Source organism: Sceloporus undulatus, chromosome 2 (assembly GCF_019175285.1).
Source record: "Sceloporus undulatus isolate JIND9_A2432 ecotype Alabama chromosome 2, SceUnd_v1.1, whole genome shotgun sequence".
Classification (NCBI taxonomy): Eukaryota; Metazoa; Chordata; class Lepidosauria; order Squamata; family Phrynosomatidae; genus Sceloporus; species Sceloporus undulatus.
In genome coordinates, this window is record NC_056523.1 from 32,324,458 (window position 1) to 32,346,456 (window position 21,999).

Consider the following 21,999-nt stretch of genomic DNA (forward strand, 5'->3'; position numbering starts at 1 on the left):
TGTTGGAATCTGCCTTTGATGTTCTTTTGCCCAGTAATTTGTCCCTTGAGGTTAGAGTTGTTGTATCTTGCAAGATTATGAAAATCAGTCTTCCATAGCCACTGATTGTTTTTATCCATGGATTTAACCATCTGTGATTTAAAATATTCCAAAAATATATAAATTCCAAAAAGCAAACTTTGATTTTGCCATTTTATATAATTTTACAGTGCCATTGTGTTTAATAAGACTTGAGCACCCATGGATTTTGGCGTCCACAGGGGGTCCTGGAACCAAGTCCCAGCGGATACTAAGGGTCTACTGTATTTCTAGACAAGATTCTGTTTCTGACATAAAAACAATCTGATCCAGTCTGGCAAGGGCACCACACATGATGAACAAAATGGAATTTATGCTACCACTTTCTTAGAATATAATTGGTTTGATTATAGCAGAGAGTCAGATCTAGGAGATTATCACACACAAATGAGGCATAGATCGCTTCCCCATCCTTATCCTGTCATTAACCCATTCATGACTGCAAGATCACGAAATGTTTTCAGATTGTAGTGCCGGTCCTACCATTAACCCATAATTAAATCAGAATTGCAATAACGTGAACTACCGTTGATGCAAAATGCTGGCCAGTGTCGCTTTAATGCCAGGTTAATGGTGGGATCTGCGTGACATCATCTGAAAGTCTTTTGCAAGATCACTGTCATCACTTCCCAGGCAAGTTAATGACAGGATCTGCGCTACATCGCCTGAAAGTCCTTCCCAAAATTGCGCAGGAAGGACGGGAGAGGTACAGGACAAGGATGGGATAACTCCTATGTGATAATCTCCCTAGATTTGTGCCCAGCTCTCCATAAAAATAGCTTTTGCTTATTTCCAGGCCTATTGGGTAGAGGTCAAACCTCACTACCTGTGCATTGTACAGTGCCTTTCCATAGAAAACCTACCTATTGTTGTCTGAAAGACTGTTTCCATTGTTTGCTTAAGGTTTGGATTTTTAGTTAGACTTTGATCCAAAATACACTGCAGAAATAATCCAGTTAGAGACCACTTTAATCGTCCTGGTTCAGTGTTAGGAAATCCTGGAAAATGTAGTTTATTATGGCACCAGAGCTCTCTGACAGAGAAGACTAAATGTTTCACAGAACTACAGTTCCCAGAATTCCCTAGCATTGAGCCAGGGCAGTTAAAGTGGCCTCCATCTGGATTATTTCTGTAGTGTGTTTAGACCTTTATGGGGAAAGCTCTGTGACAGCATTATTATCTTCCTCCATTGGTTAGAAATAAGCCCCTTTCTCTTTGCTGATGGATTCTGTACAGTGGGCTCTTGCCATCCACTGGAGTTTAGTTCCAGGACCACCTCCCACTCCCCATGGATAGCAAAATTAGTGGATACTCAAGTCCCATTAAATACAGTGGCATAGTAAAATGGCAAATTCAAAGTTTTCTGTTTGGAATTTATACAGTCATCCCTCCCAATTTGCAGACTTGGAGTCAGCAGTCTGCATCATTCATGAATGGCAAGTGGAGAGGGACAAAATGGCATGTGCACATGCCTGGGTGCCCATCACCATTCAAATCAATGCAGCTTGGATATGTGTGATTTTCTGGATTGGGGGAGGGTCCGGAACGGATCTACCGCGAATTGGGAGGGACGACTATATTTTTAAAAAAATAGATTTTCAAGTCGTGGATGGTTAAAATTGTGAATAAAGAATCCATGGGTATGGAGTGCTGACTGTATTATTATTTGTCCTTGCTGTGTATATGTCATTGATAGGTGGTATTTTAGCGTACGGCATCATCTCATACCACTGCTATGGTTTATGATACCAGTGTCATCACTCATTTGAACAAACAACACAACATACATTTGTTTCCCCCCACTCTTTCAATGAACTTGTGCAAAGACTGCCCATTACTGCCTCTTGATATTTCTGCCCATATGTATTTGGACGCAGACAGATCTTATTCCACTTACTATGAAATGTATGTAGAACAGGTAGATTTCTCTAGACTAGGTTGGAGAAAGTCAGGATTACAGGGGTCAATTTTTTGCTTCCAGGAACATTGTGAGCCACATCAGCTCTGAAAATGTATAAAGAAGACAAAAAACAAAATTAGAAGTGGCGGCAAGTCTTTTCAGAATTTTAGGTTATGCGGGGAGGCGACAGTTTCAGGGGGGGGTATACGTTGTGCCTTGTCTTATTAGAAAAATACCACTCTTGGAACCATCCGGATGTTGAAAATCCCATCTTTTTGCTCATTTTTTTCCATTAGAGGGGCACATTGTCTACAACAATGACTTTAGAGGGCTGCTCTTTGCTCACCCATGCTCTACAATATTTGATTCTCTGTGATATCCATAGAGGTTTCCTTCAACTTTTCCCTCTTTTATTCGTTCTTATCATATATCCTGGTCATGGGAAAAGAAAGACGTCCATTCATTATTGTGCAGGGGTGAAGCCAGAGGACAGAACACATGGCTGCATTTCATTTACTGTGACTTAATTAATTAATTGAAGTGAGATGTTGTTCTATAGGAAATAATTAAGGAAATGGTAGTAGGGAAAGAAGGAAAGAATGAAGGAACAAAGGAGCGAACAGATGAGCAGAAATGGATAAATGATTTCCTTGGTGTTTTCAACATCACCTTTAGATATAAATAGTTCATCTGGTTGGTAAGGTTTCTGTATCCTGGAGCATTCAGTAGAACTGAAGTGAACCTCTGGGCTCCCCCACTATTCACTAAGGTAGAATATTTCCAGATGGAGAGCATTTAGAGTGTCAGGTATGTTAATTGGGCATGTCTGAAACCCACAAGCCAAACAGGAGTTGTGTTGATTTCTCAGAGTTGAAGGCCAGAAAATCTAAGCTGTTGGCAGAAATAGGTTGCGGGAAATGGTTTCAACGGTGCTGGTTGTAAGGGGAGAGATATGGGGGAGAGAGATCCCATTGCCCCTCGGATGCAGTGTGTACAAGCATTGCTGGGTTTATGAGGGATGGATTGAAAATAGGGTGGCAAAAGAAGTGAAAACAAACAGCTTTGCTTAACCTGCCACTTTCCAGATGTGTTGATTACAACTCCATCCTCAGACAGAACGACTGTCGACCGTGAATGCCATAGGCCAGCACATCTGGAAGGGACCAATTTGGGGAAGGTGAAACTGACAGAGGGAAACAAGAATCTGACAGTACAGTGGTTGGCGGAGGTATGCAATAGACAAAAGGTGGACTCATGGGAAACCTACACAGCTTTTGGATACATGTGCCTGTGTGCTATTGGTAAATATAAGAGTAGAGGAGAAAGGAAATTTGGGACTCCTTGCCCAGTGAGACAGGCAGTATAAGGCTACCACCTATAAAAATTTATCTTGTATTTAAGAACAGAATAATGGAGTAAGTCTGTGAAGGGAAAAGAGGACTGGCTTTTATATGTTAAAATGAAATAATCTGGTAAGACTCTACATGCTTCCAGTCCTATTTCCAGATGGCTAAATAACCACGTTCCTTGGATTATGTTTTAGCCAGCATATTGTTGATAGAATATGTCGTCCCCATAACTAACTTGGGTTTTTAGTAAATTAAAGTAAACTTGTCAAGACAACCCCATGATAGAGTTACCGTAACTTGGAAACAACTTGAAGGCACACCAGAGCTACATCTGTATACTGGCAAGCTCAGATCATATAGTTTCTTTGGTACTTCATTCCTTTTCCGTCCTCCAAAGCCATTCCCAATTTTCAAAAAGGGTGATTTTTTTTCCAAGCAATTTTTGCCAGAAAACTGAATAGAAAATCCCCGAAATGTTTGTCAACACCCCATCCACGCAACACCGTGAACACGCGGCTGCCCCAAATGTCTGTTTTCCTATGTGGCCCCTCTCAAAATGGTGACATGACATTACTTCCAGTCACCATTTTGAGAGGGATTACAGAGGAAAACAGGGGTATATTGGACTAACTGTGTGGGTGGCTGGGAAGGGAGTTACAGACCTTGCCCTCCATGCAGTTGCCGACTCCTGCTCTGGAATTTATGTATTCTGTATATAAATATTAAAATATGAAATGAGAAAGCTATCAGGAAGGATGAAGACACGTTCCTCACTTGTGACTCAGCTTTTTACAAAACCGGGGAAGAAAGAGGAGGATGGACATAAAAATATTACTTTCCTGATCACTGGCAAAAGTCTTCTTTTGCAGCTTTGTAAATGGCTTAGATTCTAGACATGTTTTGCCGAAAAAGAATTTGCTGTCTGAGTTTTGGCAGTCCTTATATTGTCATTGCATTTCTTTCAAGTCATTCCTTTTTATTTTTCCTTTCCTTCCTACCCTTGCTGGGGAAAGGGGAGCAAAACCTCTTGACCATATGGGGCAACTGGCCTGCACAACTGTCTCTAAACCACTGTTTTTAATTGAGACCGTTGGTTTGTTTAAGTTTAACCATGTGTTTTAACTGCTGGGGTGATGTATGGAGGCTCAAAACAAAGCTACACCTGTTGAACCAAACAAAGGCCTTCAGTACTAGGAGGTGAGCTAGTTCTCTCCTGAGGCTGTTTACACAGAGCTCCTCTTCCAGTATTTATTTTAGAGTTTTGTAAAGGGAGATAATTTGGAGGGCAAAGTCGTCTTGCTTCAGAAACAGACAGAACCTGAATAAACAAATGCTTGCTGCAGATTAGTAAGAACATCTGTATTTTTTAGATTGTTTTGAGAGTGCATACCATTTTTTTTTTCATTTTAGGGGCTCTTTTTCTTGTTTCTCTCTTCTCATTTTTTTTAAATGGCAACAAAAGATGGAGCATGGAAGGCACAGCTGCACTAGGCATGACATGCCACTGTTTTAATTTTAAGTTTTAAAGCCCCAGCAGAAGAGTGGTTTTATTGTATCTTAGTAGAGAATAAAGCCACATGCAAATTCCAGCCATGGACATCTGTTTCCTCTTGATGTGCAAGAATTCTAGCATTTTGAAGGCTATTTCAGTTCTTAAGGAGTCTGCCTTGCTCATATTTTGCCACTCTTCAGTGTGCTTTGCCGGTTGCCTTCCTTTCAAACCCTGTTCTGCATTCCATCAAACCCGTTGTTATGCCATGAAGACTATTGTTCAGCCATCCATTTTATATGTTAGATTACGCAGTTGTCTCCCTGCTTATTTTCTTATTTGTAGGAATTAAATGCAGCAGCATCTTCCAGTACTTTTCACATTCTTAGACTTTGCCTTCTATTGTAGTTTTTTTTTTAAAATTTAGAATAGTGTAGTAGTTTGTGTAGTTGTATCGCACCTGTATGTATGACCTTCTGCTTCCTGAGGTATTATTATTATTATTATTATTATTATTATTATTAAACTTTAAAACAGGGATGAGAAATGTGTGATCTTTAAGGTTTTATTGGAATATAATTCTCACATTGTTCAACGTTGGCAATACTGGACCTGGACTGGTTAGGAGTTGTAATCCAGCATCTGTAGGGCAACACATTCTTCATCCCTGTTATAAAGCACAATAACCTTTTGTGAATGGTGGATCTTCCCCCTGCTTCTCTATGTCCTGTTAGAGAAAAGCAGGATGGTTTGTGTGATTTTCTCCTTCCCAGGCTGCTGATTCCCATCCACTCCCTTTTATCTATTCAATGGATATTCCCACACAAACATCAAGAGCTAGACTGAATGGAAAGAGGCAATCCCTGGGTCTTAAATTGATGGGAAGGTTTTGTTTGGTTCTTTTGACCATCTACTATACATTGAGTTGGTGGAAGTGCTAGTTAATGGTAGCCCTGAATTTTGGGGGTTACATATACTGGATGATTACGTTCAAGCCATGAACATATAAATAGTATTAGAATTGCAAGAAGAAAGGTTTTCAGGTGTAATATTTTGACTTTTCCTGGACATGTCTGGACTAAGATAGCCTGATGAACCAGAAATTTTAACATGGTTTTAGATCTGATTAAGGCAAGTCACATGCTCTCGCCCTCATAGTAATGCAATGGTAAACCTCCACTAAACAAATCTTGCCAAGGAAACCCGTGATAAGTTTGTCTCCGTAAGTCAGAAATGAATTGAAGGCACACAACTACAGCAACAACAAATCTAATTGAAAGAAGTTTAAGTGCATATTGGGCCAAGTTAACTAGCAGAAGATGATAGAACAGTACAGCACTGGCTTTCACAGTTGTTTGGGCCTATTAATTGTCTTGCAGTTGGACTGGTTAAACAAGACTGAATAAGGCAGAATATGTTTGTGTGTGTGTCCACTTTCTGTAAAGTATACACCATTTCCTCTGTAAAAAATAAGGGAAGGGAATATTTTATTAATAAACACTTCAGCACTATTTGTCTAAATGAAGAAGTTAAAAACAAAATAATATTTTGGTACTTTTAAGATTAACATTTGATTGTAAACTTTCATGGGCCAGAACATACTGGCCAAACTAGCCGTGTGACACTAGACTTGAAGTGCTGTGTTTTAAAAAAAGTGATGCAGAGGATTGTCGAGAATCACATTCTCATCTGCTGTTTCCTTGAGGATGATTTTGCCTTGGGGTTTTTCAAAAAAAAAACAGCAAAAAAAAGGGGGAAGGGGGGGGGGAAGGGGGGGGGGGGAGGAAATGTGGTAGCACTTTTAAGATTAACTGATTTTTATTTTTGCATGAGCTTTCATGGGAATAAAACCATTTCTTCAGATGCACTAGGGTTTTTTTTGGGGGGGGGGGGGAGAGACCATGGCAAGGAAGGATAGTTAACCTCCTACCATGCACATTACTGTTGCAATGAAAATTGGTTCAGTTATGGAGTATTTCATACATATAAAAAGTGACACTGCAAGTGAAGTGAGATGTTCAGTAGCATCCTGTCTAGCTTGGTACTGAGAGATTTGTTATATATACTTTATGAATGAAAGAGATGCCAAAGAGGAAAAATATTTTATCACTTGTGAATGAAAGGCTAAGCAATGGAAGACGTCATAGGTTAGTTAGTATGTCATGGACCTGTGTAATGCAGAGATGCATGCATATATCCAAGGAAACAAATACAAGGTACCATCAGACTGGGTGAGACCAGTTCTGATCTAGATTGTAGGAGGGATAAATTGCCATAGCAAATTGAAAAGCATAAACAAATACCTAAAGACCTGTGGGTTTGTTTTCATGCGCAGCTTCTTCTTCAGAATTTCTTACAAAGGGAAGATAGTTTACTGTATGTATGTTCTTTTTCAGAAAAGTGTCTTTGGTGAAATACTAGCAGTGCTCTGAGGCTCAGTCCCAGAGACAGTCAGCTGATGTTGGTTCAGTCCAATTGCTGTAGCTGGAGAGCATGTTCACTATTATGTGTTAATTTGGTAACACATACAGCCATTAGTTGTAACACAAATGAGTATTCTGTCTTAAAATAGGTACAGTTGGAGTATAACATATACCGTCTTTAACAGCCTCTATACTATATAAAACAAAGTTGGGTTAATTTTGAGCAACACAAACCAGTTTTAAACTGGCAACATTGGTTGCCACAAATTGGATAATATTTATTATTATTATTGATGTTACTGAGTTGAAGCGTATTTGTCCAAGAGAACATGGGCCATGCTAATCTGTAAAACATTCTAAAATAATGGCTGTCCGTCTGGAAGTAATTCCGATGTTAGTCAACTCTGCTGAATAATCAGTCCAGCTATATAACATCAAGCCAGACAGGCGGAGAGAGCTGGTATTTTGGTGTCTGTTTTCTGTGAACATTGTAGGAGAGTTGATGGAGCCAGCCAGTATTTCGTTGGCAGAAAGCTATCCACATGTGCAGAACACATTTTTGCTGTTGTTTTAACATATTTCAGGTGTAAATATGAATGCTTGGCAGGGCGTGATGATCTTCTGTTTCGGTGATTTCTTTAGGAAAATAATCACAAAATGCAATCAGTCTACAAACCACCAAAAAGAGAAGAAGCCCTTTTTGGAGCAAGACTGTTGTAATCGCCCTAATTGTGGTATAGCTGTAAAAAGGCTTGTGGTGAATCCAATCAATTTTTGTCACTCTTGGAATGACCTCGTAAAGAAAGCGCTCTTTGTATCTGGGATTCAGTGTTAGGGCCTCCTTTTCCCACCCCCCTTTCAAAGGGTGTTCTACTAAAATGCTGTCAAAAAAAATCTTCTAAAAGAGATTTGAAGAATGCAACTTTTCTTAAATTTCACTACTTTGAGAAACTGCAAATGGATTGTTATTAGGCTTCCTCTCACTCTTTGTGAGACTTTTTGGACAATTAGGAAAAACACTGCATGAATCTTAACCATTAACCTCTAAATTAGTGTCCTAGAATTCTTTGAGAATCCCAAAATATTTGTGAGTTTTTCTATTTTTCTTTCTCCCCCCCCCCAAAAAAAAAATGATGTTTGCACCAGCAGTAGGAGGACTATGAAAATACTGAGAATGATGGGAATGTGAATTTGAATATGGTTTCAACCTTTTAATATATATGACAGATGTGTGGCCTAGTGATTTGAGTGCTGGACTCTGACTCTGGAGACCAGGGTTTGATTCCCAGCTCAGCCATTTAAACCCATTCAGTATCCTTGGACAAGTCACATGCTCTCAATCTCAGGGGGAGGCAGACCTCCTCAGAACAAATCTTGCCAAGAAAACGCCATGATAGGTTTCCCTTAGGGTCGCCATAAGTCGGAAACAGCTTGAAGGCACACAGCAGGTTGGTCTGCTTCTGTATGTGTTGGTTTCACATGTACTCATTTGTAAATCTGTTCTGTCCTGCTTCTGCATTAATCTGCAAAACATAAATCTGTGTAACAGGAAAATTCTGTTTAAATTCATATTTTGAATATATTTTATCTCAAAATATGCATTTCTAAATGAATTTTATCCGAATCTACATAATTGTGTAGATAAACATACAGATTGGTAGATTTTGTGGTAAGAAATACATAACAAAGGCAGGTAAGTGTGGATAGCAACTATTGTTCAGTTTGCACTTTAGTCTGGGAAGTCAGATCATTTTGCTTAGTACTGTAGAATGAATGAATCGTGAGCATCTCTGTCTAAGATCTTGTCATCACTGGCCCCATCCTCCTAGGAAAGGCTGTAAGGAAAAACATCTCACAGTGTGAAGGTACAGTTCATTCTAACTTCAGAAGCCACTGTTCTGCTGCTGTTTGTTCAAAAATTCCATGTCCACAATGACAAGACAATAAATTGCTGGAGAATTCAGACATCCCGACTATTTTGTGGGCAGCTCACTGATAGTAATGCTAATGTTCAGATTCCATGACAACCAACTTTCTCTCGCAACTTGCATTTTCCTATTGTTTGAAGTGCATAGAATAAGATGAATGGTTAATTTAATGAACAGTGGTTAATCAGTAGTTGTTTATTAGGGTTATCAGGGAATTCCTTTTTTTATTGTTCTCCCCTTTTGAACAATGATGAGTTTACTATTGGTAGCTGCCTCAGGAAGTAGTGGCTTCAATGGCTATCTGTGTGTCTGTCCTTTCACTGCTCAGCAAAATGAATGAAAAAGAAATTGAAAAGACAATACTAGGGATGATTACCGTGATAAAGCTAATAAAGTTTTAAGAGGGTTGTTCTCTCAAGAGACAACAGTTTCACAAGGACAATACGGGAGAAATTACATTGCTGTGTGAACTATGTTTGGGTCTTTGTACAACATACAAACTTTTATATAGCGTAGCTCAAGCTATCATGGCGTATACTTTATATGTTTTACCACACAACTGATGGATAAAAATTGGTGATGATATTTGCTCTTAGTGCATGTAAATATAGACCAATAAGATTTAGTAGTGAATCCCTGATTTTCCAGATTTCTGTTCTGAAAATGAAATAAGAAGCTGGAACTATTCTGGTTCAGAGTTCAGAACTATATGCTGCATTGTATATGAGCAAGTCTATAAACAGTTAGAAAGTGCCATTCTTTTTTCCAGTGGAAGATTCAACCCTAGTCTCCTGGAATTTTAGTCCAACCCTTAAACCACTACACCATGCTATCTTTCTTAGTATTTCTGTTAGTTGCAGTAACATCTTGGTCCACAGGAAGAACAGTGAGAACTACTGACATTCTGCAGATAGAGTTATGCAATCACAAGGATGAAAAAAAAAAAAACCTGAATTAGAATTGGCCACAATTCAAAATGTAATGTGGGCATGCAGCTTAGTTCACTGTGATTGTCAGCTCTTTCTTACTTAAAGTACCTTTGCAAGGTAAAATATATTTTTTATTCCCAAGATAGCAAAACTGGATTCCATACTATGGAGATCAGAATGTTTTACTGTAAGACCAAGATCTAGACTACCTCTGTGAAATATTTGCTTTGTAAATGTGTCTGCCGTCTTGGATGGGACACTGAAGATCCAATATAAGCATTAACACAAGCTGCAGAAGAGCCATAGTTTAATGTTAGAATGCATGCTATGTGGATATAAGACCTGAGTTTAAATCCCTGGTGTCTTCAATAATGGATCTTGGGTGGTTGGAGTGGAAACTTGGATTGTAAATGGTTTCTGCCCCTCAAAATGCACAGAACTGCCTTTACGGGGTAATAATAAGCAACTGTCTACATTTCATGTTGAAGGCGTGAACAATTAAGTTAAGCTTGGTATTACTGTATACCAAGACCATTAACATGCAGTCAAATCAGAGATAGATGTGTTCTGTCTCTCCCCTGCCTCTCCCCCACTTATGTGTAGAAACACATACACTGAAGATTCATGATTTCATCGATTCTTTCACTGATGCAGTTGGCAACTATTTGACACTGTTGTTGGATGTGGCCAGTTCACTATCTGGTAACCAGGCTTCTGATGATAAACCCCCTAGTACTTAGCTAAGCTGGTTCCTGAACTTCAGACAAGCATCTCTGCACTACCCTTTGCCTCTGAGTGCCCAAAGTCAGGGCCAAACCTTGGTGAGACAGCTCTGGCAGCCTATATGCATTTCTGTGGTGGTCACAGAACTAGGGGTGAAATCAGAATGATGATCAACTGGGCAGTCTTAGTAGAGATGAGATGTTTCACCATCTCTCACATTCAACTGCACAGAAGTCACCTATGTCTGTTAGGTGAGTTTTTAAATAGGATTCTAGTATGTAAAATGTTAATTGAAGTGTAAATATTATCTGTTATTCATATATAATACCCATATATTATTAATTATATATAATATTCATTGTTTGCTTCTGTTTGGTCTGGAGAAGTTTAAGAAGCTCAGGGTCGAATTGATGCCACACTCTTAAACCATTTGAAATCCTGCCCGTTTTATGGATCTATTGTCCATGTATTTTCAGTCGTATATTGTCAGTCACAGGAAAATTGTTTGGTTTTCATAAAATGGCAGCCCAGTTGTTCAAACTATTGAATTTTACATTTCCATGCATGTAATAATAGAATTTGGGTTGACTTCTGTGTCAGCACAAGGGCAACACTGTTTGTTTATTTATCTTAAGCTGGGCACTTCTTAGATAAGGTAATGCTGTATTTAATTGTACAGGGCAAGGTGATCATCCAGTTAATTCCACCTCAAAAATGATGCATCCTTTCACAAGTCTGTATCTCTCCTCATAAATGTATTAGACCTTCTGCTGTAAAATGAACAGCTATTTGGCACCTGAAATTGGGGACAGGAAGAAATTTAATCGCGGCACTTGGGTTTCATGGCCCTGATAAATAAGAACCGTGTTTGACCTTTACTGTGGGGCTATGAGATGCCACAAGGGAAATTCTTCCTTGTTTGTGATGAGAAGCTTCCTATGAGATTTCAGTTTGTCAGCTCAATGTACAGCAGTGGCATTGATTTCTTCTCAGTGCCACTTCCTGCCAGACTAGATAACAAATTTCCCATGGCAGGTGTCTGTCAAGCTTAGTTTTGCCTGGCAGAGGAATGGTGTAGACTCATTTATTAATCATTAGCTGCAACCTGAAGAACCAGACAATAATCTTTAACTCTTGTGGTGTTGAAAAACATGGGGGAGGATGCAGAGCGATAGAGACCTTTCTGTCTACTTGGTAGTAGACAGTAGAAATGAAGTGGAAGATGTTAGAACTATAACATATTAGACTTTTATCTTCATGTATACAATACGTTTCGTTCCATCTTCATAGATAAGCTTTTATGTGACTATGTCTTTCCAGAGAATGGTACTTTCACCCAAAACAGAACAAAAGCCCAGAGAGAAACAAAAGAATCCTTTCAGTTTCATCTCTGTGATCCAGAAGGACCAGAAATGAAATGTATTTCTGACATTCATATGGTTATGGGCTGTTTTGAAGGGGGGTGGTAATGAACCCTGCAATCCAAAATAGCCATTACTTCATGACTAGACTCATAGAATCATAGAGTTGGAAGAGACCGCAAGGGCCATCCAGTCCAACCCCCTGCCATGCAGGAAATCTCAATCAAAGCATCCCCGACAGATGACCATCCAGCCTCTGCTTAAAGAGCTCCAAGGAAGGAGACTCCACTACACTCCAAGTTCCACTGTGTTACACAAAGTCAATTCTAAGCAAGAAGAGTACTTAGAAGTCAAATTCTATAGCATATCTTGTTGTCTGTTGCCTATAGCAGCCATTCCACCAAACTGCAGCACAGGGAGAAATGGGAAAACAGGGCTATTCCATCAGCTATCCCTCTTGAACTGAATCAAGATGATGTTTGCAGGAACTAATATGTAATTTTAAGAACTGAAGCTTGAGTTTCTTTTCCCTTCTCAGCCATTCTCCCTCTTGGGTCATGCCTTTTAGATCATACCCCTTCAGAGAGACTGTCTTGTTTTGTTCCTGATAAGTCTTTTTGCAGGGGTGGGGATGGGGAAACAGTGTTTAAAAAGCATCCACCATTAAAAGCCATTAAAAATAATTTGGAATTCTGGGCCCCTACTCTGGCATCTCTTTTCATCTGTATTGACAACTATAGTCGAGCACCTAAGGATTTGGGCTTGCTATCATCGTTCCCATATTTAAAAAAAGGAAAGAAGAATGATATTGGCAATTAGTCTCCTCAATATGATCAATTAGTTTCCTTAATATGATCAGACCAATTAGTCTCCTCAATATGATCAGCAAGCTCTGCTCAAGACAGTTACAATGAAACTCGAGGACTGGCTGGAAAAGAAAACATAATTGCAGAGGAACAACCTCTCTCTATGTTGGCTTTATAGACTTTAAACCAGATTTTGACTTTGTGTCTAGAACCAAACTAAGGGAAAAATTGGAGGCTTCCTTGATTGACTGGCTTCTACTATACCTAATTCGTATGGTGCATGAAGGGATGCAATGCTCACATCAGTGACATGGTGGGTCACCTCAACAACACAAACTTCCATCCTCTGAAACTAGAGGGAAGGCATAGCTCAGCTCTGCTTTATGCAGATGATGCAGCGGTACTTTCAAGAACACCCATTGGCCTAAAAAGAGCGCTCACAGTACTGCAGAGAAGATCAACTTAGAACTCAGTGATCAAAAAATCATGGCATTTGCTAAAAGGCCCAAGTACCATAATCGGAATATAGATGGCCACAAGATCAAACAGGTCTCCTGCTTCAAATATCTTGGGGTAACCTTTCATGTTAGTGGTGGTAGGAAAGTACATGTGGACTATGCTGCTGGTAACACATAGAGGAGTTCAACAGCCATCCTCAAATTTCTTATGACAAGAGGAAGCCAGTATATATTGGCATCACTCAAACACTTCAAAGCCAAATTGGTTGCACAGCTGCTTTATGGATCCCAACTGGGGCCCCTCCTCAACTCTGCACCATGAGCAATAGCAATAGCAAGTACATTTCTATACCGCTTATCAGTGCACTTAAGCACTCCTTAAGTAGTTTACAAAACGTAAGCTCATTGCCTCCAACAATCTAATTTTAGTGACCTCGGAAGGATGCAAGACTGAGTCAAGCTTGAGCCCTTTTGCTGGTATTTAACCACAGCACCACCAGGGCTCCTATGCACCGCCAGAACTTGTCCAATCCAAATTTCTAATATCCGCATTCCAAGCTCCAAAATGTGCCTCTAATTCCACATTGAGACTGGTTTCAGGCTTAATGAAAATGGAGGCCAGAGTTTGGGTGACCATACTCAGCTACTGGCTCAGACTATCCTTTTTCCTCCCAGCCTTGCTCCACTTACCCTGACTGATGAATTCCAGTCTACATGGAAACAGATAGTGATGACTAAAATTTCTTCACCCAGCTTCTCTCCAGATCTTTTGTTCGGCATGGGATATGATAAGGCTAACACAACCATCAGACAATGGGTGATAGATATAGACTGACAGCTAGACCTAGCTAGCGCCCCAACTTTTATTGTTAGTAACTCCAACAGATACTTGGCATCACCTATGGCATATTTAGCAAAACTCAAAGTACCTAAACAGTGGAGTGCCTTGACTTTGGCTAAATGCCATGGCCTTCCATCAACTGTCCTTGAAGGCTGATACAAGGAGATCCCCTTCTCAGTCAGATTATGCCCCTGTAACTCTGGTCATATAGAGACAACAGAGAATGTATCACTCCAGTGCTCATACTACAAGGACCATAGAGTTCTGCTGGAGAACCTAGAACTTCCTAGAGAAAACACTTCTTTAGGTGTTTGTAGGTCCTTCAGCATGATTCTGTGATCAACATCTGGCAGATGTTGACCATAGAATAGCCCTGGAGGATCTGGAGATTCCTAGATAGGTGTTCTCTTAGGTAAAAAGAATAGTATGTTTTTTATTTGCTGTTTTTCTACATTCATGGGGTCCTTCACCCCTAATATTAGTGAATGGGGAGGGACCACTGTAAAAGCCCCTGGGTTTAAACCAAACGTGAACAGATTCTGGACTAATTATATTTCTTAAGAATGAATGAGAAATAATAAATAGCTGGACAGTGAAAAAAGCTGGCCCAGTGCCATCAGAGGCTGGCCTGAAGAGGGAGGCTCCTCCCTCCCTAACTGTCATCTTTCGGCCTCTGAGGGAGAGAGAAGGCTGGCCCAGTACCATCAGGGGCTAGCCTGAAGAAGAAGAGCCCTCCCTCCGGTCCATCTGCCTTGGTCCAGGCCTCAGAGGGAGAGAAGAATGCTGGACCTGATTCCCTCCCCCCCCCTCACCATTCCCTTCTCCTTTTGTGTCGTGTCTTTTAGATTGTAAGCCTGTGGGCAGGGAACTGTCTGTTATCCCCTCTATTGTAAACCGCTCGGATTCCCAGTGATTGAGCGGTATATAAATAAAACCTATTATTATTATTATTATTATTATTATTATTATTATTATTATTATTAAAAGCTGATAGGAAGAAAAGCAGCTCAATTGGGATGTGGCAGAGAAGAGTTCTGAAAATACTGTGGATTGCTAAAGAGACAAATAAATGGTTCCTAGAACAAATCAAGCCTGAATTTTCCATAGAAGCCAAGATGACTAAACTGAGGTTGTCATACTTTGGCCATATCATGAGAAGAAAGGACTCACTAGAAATGTCAAATGCCTTGATAAACAGGAAGGCACTAGGAAAAGAGAAGAACTGTATTCCCAATGGATAGATTCAATCAAGGAGGCCATGGGTATGAGTCTGCGAGACCTGAGCAGGGTGGCTGAGGATAGGTTGACTTGAAGGTCCCTTATTCATAGGGCCAGCATAAGTTGAAGGCAGTTAACAACACAAATAATAAATAGAATAATAAATAGAAATACTGATTTTATCCACTGCACATAAGAAAACTCAATACATGGGTATTGGCAGGGCTGTTGGAAGGGCTGTGTAAATTGTTCATTGCAGAAAGATCATTGTCCTCTCCTAGATCAGTTAGGAGAGAAAGTCATAGCCATGAGGATGAAGAAGAGTTTACATTATAGCAAACTTGCTTTTTACTATGCCGATTTTCCATTTTTGGAAGTTGAAACTGAAATAGAGACAGATGATGATTTGGACAAATAGCAAGATGCAGGTGGGTAAGTCTTTTTAGTGAATATATACATTAGATTAATGTAAAGCATTTACATCTGTTCCTGTGTTGCTGTTTTTTCAAAAATGTATGCATTAAGTTAGTCATCTTCATAATTTAAAAAATAACGCATAAACAATTCATGCCAGGGCTCTTGAGTGCATTTTAGCATCAAGTTAAATTAAATGTCACAATAAATGGCTGGCTCTCTATTTCACTCTTCTTTATTATATGTCTGTATAGATTTCATAGGACAGCTATGGTCTGTGATGTAAACTTGAATGAGCTGAAGCCAGTCGTGTTGACAGTCATGGTATAATGATGTTTTACGTTTAAAGTTTATAGCGCCTTTATAGAACACAGTTTTTGTAAAAACACTTTATGGACATGATAAAACAACAAGATAAAATAATGAATATGCTAAAATAACAATGGCTACAGTCCAGTATACAGTTACACACGCTCAAGGCATGTTGATTCAGAAGGGAAGAAGCAGAAATCCTTTGAGTGAGTGTTTTTATCCAGTGGAAGTGACTGAAATACTTATGAAGAATAATAGTGTGTGTGTGGGGGGGGGGGGGGGGGGCTAGAACCTTTGGCTGCAGCTATATTGCAGAATTAATGCAATTTGATAATGCTTTAACTGTCATGGCTCAATGCTACAGAATTCTGGAATTTGTAGTTTTGTGAGATATTTAGCCTTCTCAGAGAGCTCTTATCCCAAAAGAAACTTCAAATCCCAGGACTCTATAGGATGGAGCCATGACAGTTAAAGCAGTGTCAAACTGCATTAATTTTGCAGTGTGGCAGCAGCCTTCTTTCATTTAACACATTCGAGAAATATATGGCTTTTTCTGGTGTATCTTGTTGGTAATAGCTGGCAGCTACGAAACATCCTCAAGGATCAGGTTGAGACATTGAGCAGGTTGAGCAACCCATAAACGTTGGGTTAAAGCTAGTATTAGTCTCAACTAGAACAGACTCAATTAATACTATATAAATGTTCATAAACAAATCCCGTTCATTTCCATGGTTCTGCTTTCATCGGGATTAATGCTGGAGCTCCCTGAAAACCCAGTGGACCAGCTATCCCATCATAACCTCACCAATTAAGAATGAATTCATTCAGATACATTTCTCTCTGCAAGGTAGATTTGCCATCATCTGGTGGTACCATCTTGTTCTGTGAAAGGACTCCGTGTACATTTTACTGATGATAGGACGATGTTTGATTTCTGACACTGGTTGGATAAGTGGCAGGTTGCAGATCTGGGAGGAGTGGTAAGCAGCAAAGCATGCCTTGTATATCCACTCACAAAGCCAGATATCTTCTATAAACAGGCTATAAAAGGTCATTATGCAATGAGGAAGAGTGGACATTGGACCCTTTGCCGGGATCCCAGCACCACCAGCAGTTATAAACCCCTTAATCCTTGAAAACTCAGAGAATAAAAAGGCGATAGGTCCATGTTTCACTGTTTAGGTGTGGGTTTTCTGGGGAAAAGCAGAACAGGTAATCTTCAGAGGTACATTTTCTAGCAGAGACAGCTTGGGTTTTTGAATGATTAACAAGTTTGCTCTATTGCAGTGGTCAATACTAACCCAAGAATAATCAGGTATTATATAATTTTCCTTAGAAAGTGTCAGAGTCTTTAGTTAATCCTTTGTGACAGCTGAGCTCTAAACCTGAGCTAGTGGTTCTTTGGCAGGCTGGGTTATTGTGCATAGCTTCTAAACCATCCCTTTTATGACTTTTCCAGAGTTTTAAGTCAAATTTACTATACTCAGTGGTGCCAGTTTGTACACTTTAAGCCCACCCTGGTTACAATACATTAACCTCTCAGCAGGGAATGAGCTAAACAAAGTCAAAGATTCTGTAGCAAAACCAGCTCTCTAGCAGCTGTGTTCATAATATAATCCTCCAAGATTTATAATTGTAATAAGCTACAATGCACTGAATGAACAATAACTTTTCCTAATTTAGTAAGCCAATGAACCAGTTTTGCTTATGTGACAGGTGTTTTTCCCCCTTTCTCTTTCCCTCTCCAGATTCCTTTCTCTCTTGTACAGTTTCCTCTGTGGGAGTCCTTAAAGGTAAGTCACTTCTAAAAATTCTGAATATTAAAATTATTATAAATGGGAATGGCACCAAAACTAAAAAAGAAAAAGAAAGAAAAAGTTAAGCTCCATGGTAAAAAAAAATCCATCCAAAATTCAGTAGCTTTTAAAAGAAGAGTCAGAATTGTATTTAAAGAAGAAGAAGAAGAAGAAGAAGAAACTAACTCTGGAAAATTAAAGTCAAAAACTACCACAGTAGTTGGTTACCAGTGTTTTGACAGGGTTTTTTTTAAAAGGAGTGATTGGATATCCTGAGTGTAAGGTTAGGCAGATGGTCACATTATAATCATGTCCTAAATTTTCCTATTTTTTTCTAAATGTTCTAAATTTTCCTAAATTTCCTTTTCTAAAACATTGGGTTCTCTCTCTTGATGGAACAGGATTACTATACAGCCATGCCTCACTTAACAAAACCATCTTACAAAGCCCCCTTTTAACAGTCTTTTTATGCCTGCTCATTCCCCCCTTTTGCTCTTTGACCTCTGTCTAACCAAAAGCTTTTTAGCAGCATCAGCATTGGGAAGATGGCAAGCTGGAGAAATGCAGCTTTTGGTGTTGGTTTGCAGTAGCATGTCTCCAGTAAATGATATAATAAATGAAGTTTGGGCTGGAAAAAAACATGATTCTGCTCTAGCTTATCCTACTGTATCTAGTTGTGCCTGTTTAAAATAGACAAAGAGCAGCTTCCTCCAGAATCCCTTACTGATCATGAGTGAACAGCAAAACAGAGACAAAAGAGGAGCGCAGATAAGCTTCCCTCGGTAGCTATCTCCAACATGTTAAAAAAGCATAGATCAGTAAGTTTACACACCAAAATGAAAATCTTACAAAAGAGGGATAGTAGTGAAAGAAAAGTTCATCTATGGATGCATTTTGGAAAAAACTTTCTAGAAGGTTGAAAATGTATTTGTTTGTTTGACCTAACCTGTAGAATCCCTTACTGGAGAGCCACAGGCTGATATTTTCTTTAGAAGCCAGGAAAGTCATCAACCAGTTTCTGCAGATGCTTTTAAAAATTATATTTTTAAACTAAATTGACTACTTATCTGACACGTTGATGGTCTTCCTGAGCACAGATGACTCCCCGCATATGATGTTAAATCTACAACTCTCTTCTCGTCAGTCCTAGCCAACAGAGCCAAGGCTAAAGGATGCTGGGAATTGCAGTCCATCAAAATCTAAATTTAGTAAAAAGGAGCCCTGGTGACTCAGTGGTTAAATGCCAGTTCTGCAGCCACAAGTTTGTGAGTTCAATCCCAGGATTCCAAGGTTGACTCAGCCTTCCATCCTTTCGTAGGTCAGTAAAATGAGTACCCAGCTTGTTGGGGGCGATTGGCTTACAGATTGTAAGCCACTTAGAGACTACTTAGTTCAGTATGAAGTGGTGTAGAAATGTAAACTCCATTTGAGAAGTCTTAGGTTTATTATTGTTATCATTTCTTTGAAGATGCCAGCTACAGATGCTGGCGAAACGTCAGGAAGAAACTCTTCTAGAACATGGCCACATAGCCCAAAAACCCCACAAAAAACTATGGATGCCGGTCATGAAAGCCTTCGACTTCACATTTATCATTGTTGTTTATCTGGGTCCAAGTGTGTGTTAGCTTGTCACAGAATTATTCTTTTTTAAGGGATTTGTAACAGTGGTGGCTGGTGGCTCCAGTGCCAGCAGAGTGGTAAGTCTGTTCAAGGTTTTAGTCTGAATTATAAAGGAGCCATCCGAGATGCTGAACCCCACCCCCTCAAAAGGTTCAGCACAAAGAACAGTTTAGATTAAAACCTGGCATGGATTCCTGCCCCAATGACATTGGCAACACCAGTTACCACATGGGTGCGCGCTTGAATTAAAAAATAAAGTAGGCTATGGGACCTGTAGTTTAATTCATTGATTATTAGCTGTGGTCTTGCGGCAACCTTTTGTTTGGGGCAGTTCTATCAACTGGTTCCCCTTTTAAATCACCCCTTCGGCTATCTTCTGAAACAGGCAGTTAACTTAAATTGTAGCAGCGGTTTTGGACTCCAAGTCGTTTGCCCACTTGGAACTTGATGGAGACCACAAAATAATTTTACATAAACCACAAAACTGCTGTCAGATGCTAGTAGATTTCAGTCATTGCCAGGCCTTGCTTGACTGACATAAAAAGAAACCTGAGGTAGATTTTCCATTTCAAATTAGCCTGCTGGATGAAGCCCCAAAACAAAGCTTCCCATAAGAGACATCAAGAGAAGTGTGTTATTAATCATGTTTACATTATCCTAGTTTGCATTTCTCATTTGGGTTGATTGAAATTACTTGTTGCATTCTAATAGCAACCTAATTTGTTAATGCACTACAGGAACAGGACAACAAGAACGCTAGGAAATGCAAGGAAGATGCTAGAGAAGAATCAAATGTATTTGAATTATTTGTACATTTAGAAAAATATGTGCTATCATACAGCCATATTCTCAGGTCAGTTAACCATGAAGATAAGAACAGATTCAGTATGTTTGTATTGATACAGTCAATAACAAGCATTTGGGGGGGAAATGAGGTACATAGCATAAAATCATGATAAAGAGAGATTTAAGTATGTAAATAAATCAGTAAAAACACATTTTTAAAGCATAAAATCCACATCCCTGATAAAAGGAAATTAAATGAAGAACAAATTAATAGCTCTGTAAAAAAAAATATCTTTGCCATGTATTGGAAGGCTCCCCCGACAACACTGTGAAAATGGTGGTGAAAATACTTTCTCTGCTATCATGACCACCATCAAGCCATGATAATGGACTCTCATTTCTATTCTGTTGGACTCAACACAAATCTTAACCCCCTATGTTCTAGCTGTTTTAATAATAATAATTATAATCATAATAAAATTTATTTTTATCCCACCCCTCTGCGCAACGCAAAGTCTTCTGACCTCTTGCTTAGCACTTACTCCTGTATAATACCTAAAAGCGGCTTTGTTCAGAGAAGAGGGCACTTGAAGGTGAATATCTATATTATTATTATTATTATTATTATTATTATTATTATTATTACAACGAAAGTGGTGGGATTAATGCGAGGTGAGTAAAAGTGTATGCTGGCTCTAATGCATGATTAGTTCCAGTCCATATGTGACCCACCCCTATGATCTCTCTGCTTTCTTATGATTTCCAGATTACAATGGTGGAGTTACACTGCAAGCCATAACTTGCAAAATTCACCTTATGTGAAACTTTTTCAAGATATAGCACTACACTACACAATAACAGCACTACAGTTCCACTTTAACTGCATGGTTGCACCCTATGGAATCCAGGCATTGTAGTTTGCAGGAGACACTTGAACTCTCTGGCTATATACTTCTCCCTGCACTGCAAATCCCATCAGCATTTCATAGGATGAAACCATGGCAATTAAAGTAGAATCATAGCACTATCATTGTTTAGTGTGAAACTGTTCCAGGACTGGTAGAAAGTATACATGGAAAAAATGAAAATGAAACTGCACACCATAATTTCTTCCTCCATAGTGTCAACAGGTATGTGCAAATTCTGTGACCTACAACACTATAGAAGGCACAGTCTATAGTTTCAAGGGCATTCCACAAATGTTCAAAGTCACTTTCCATATTCTGAACATACTACTAAAAGTACTCCATTTTAAAGAAGTTAGAATAATATTATTTATTTTATTTTAATTATTTAATTTATATCCCAAATTTTTTCTCAGTATGGAACCCAAAGTGGCTTATACTACAAGTTCAAACAAAAGGTAGCTAAAACAGTATGTGGTACAACTTTAATCTGGAATTCCAAAATCAAAAATACTCCAAAATCCAAAACTGTCCACATGAATGGCTGAGATAGTAACACATTTGCTTTCTGATGCTTTCTAATGGTTCAGTGTGCAAAAACTTTGTTTCATGTACAAAATTATTTAAAATATTGTCTATGAAACGTGTATAAGGTATATACCT

General features: G+C 39.1%; 1 protein-coding gene across 5 annotated transcripts in view; it reads left to right on the plus strand.

Moving 5' to 3' along the window:
- The window catches only part of SLC25A26 (solute carrier family 25 member 26), a 174,325-nt gene that overhangs the window by 98,171 nt on the left and 54,155 nt on the right, over positions 1–21,999 (plus strand). For 2 of the 5 annotated variants that reach the window (XR_006102309.1, XM_042453222.1), the window contains exons 6-7: positions 17,978–18,022; positions 20,383–20,498. The exons of 1 other annotated variant lie outside the window; for it this stretch is intronic. Coding sequence is in view for 3 of the 4 variants with exons in the window: in XM_042453222.1 (XP_042309156.1) it covers positions 17,978–18,022; positions 20,383–20,498 (161 nt within the window). In the remaining variant the exon portion in view is untranslated. The remainder of the gene's footprint in view (positions 1–17,977; positions 18,023–20,382; positions 20,499–21,999) is intronic. 2 more of the 5 variants (XM_042453223.1, XM_042453224.1) reach the window with 1 other exon arrangement.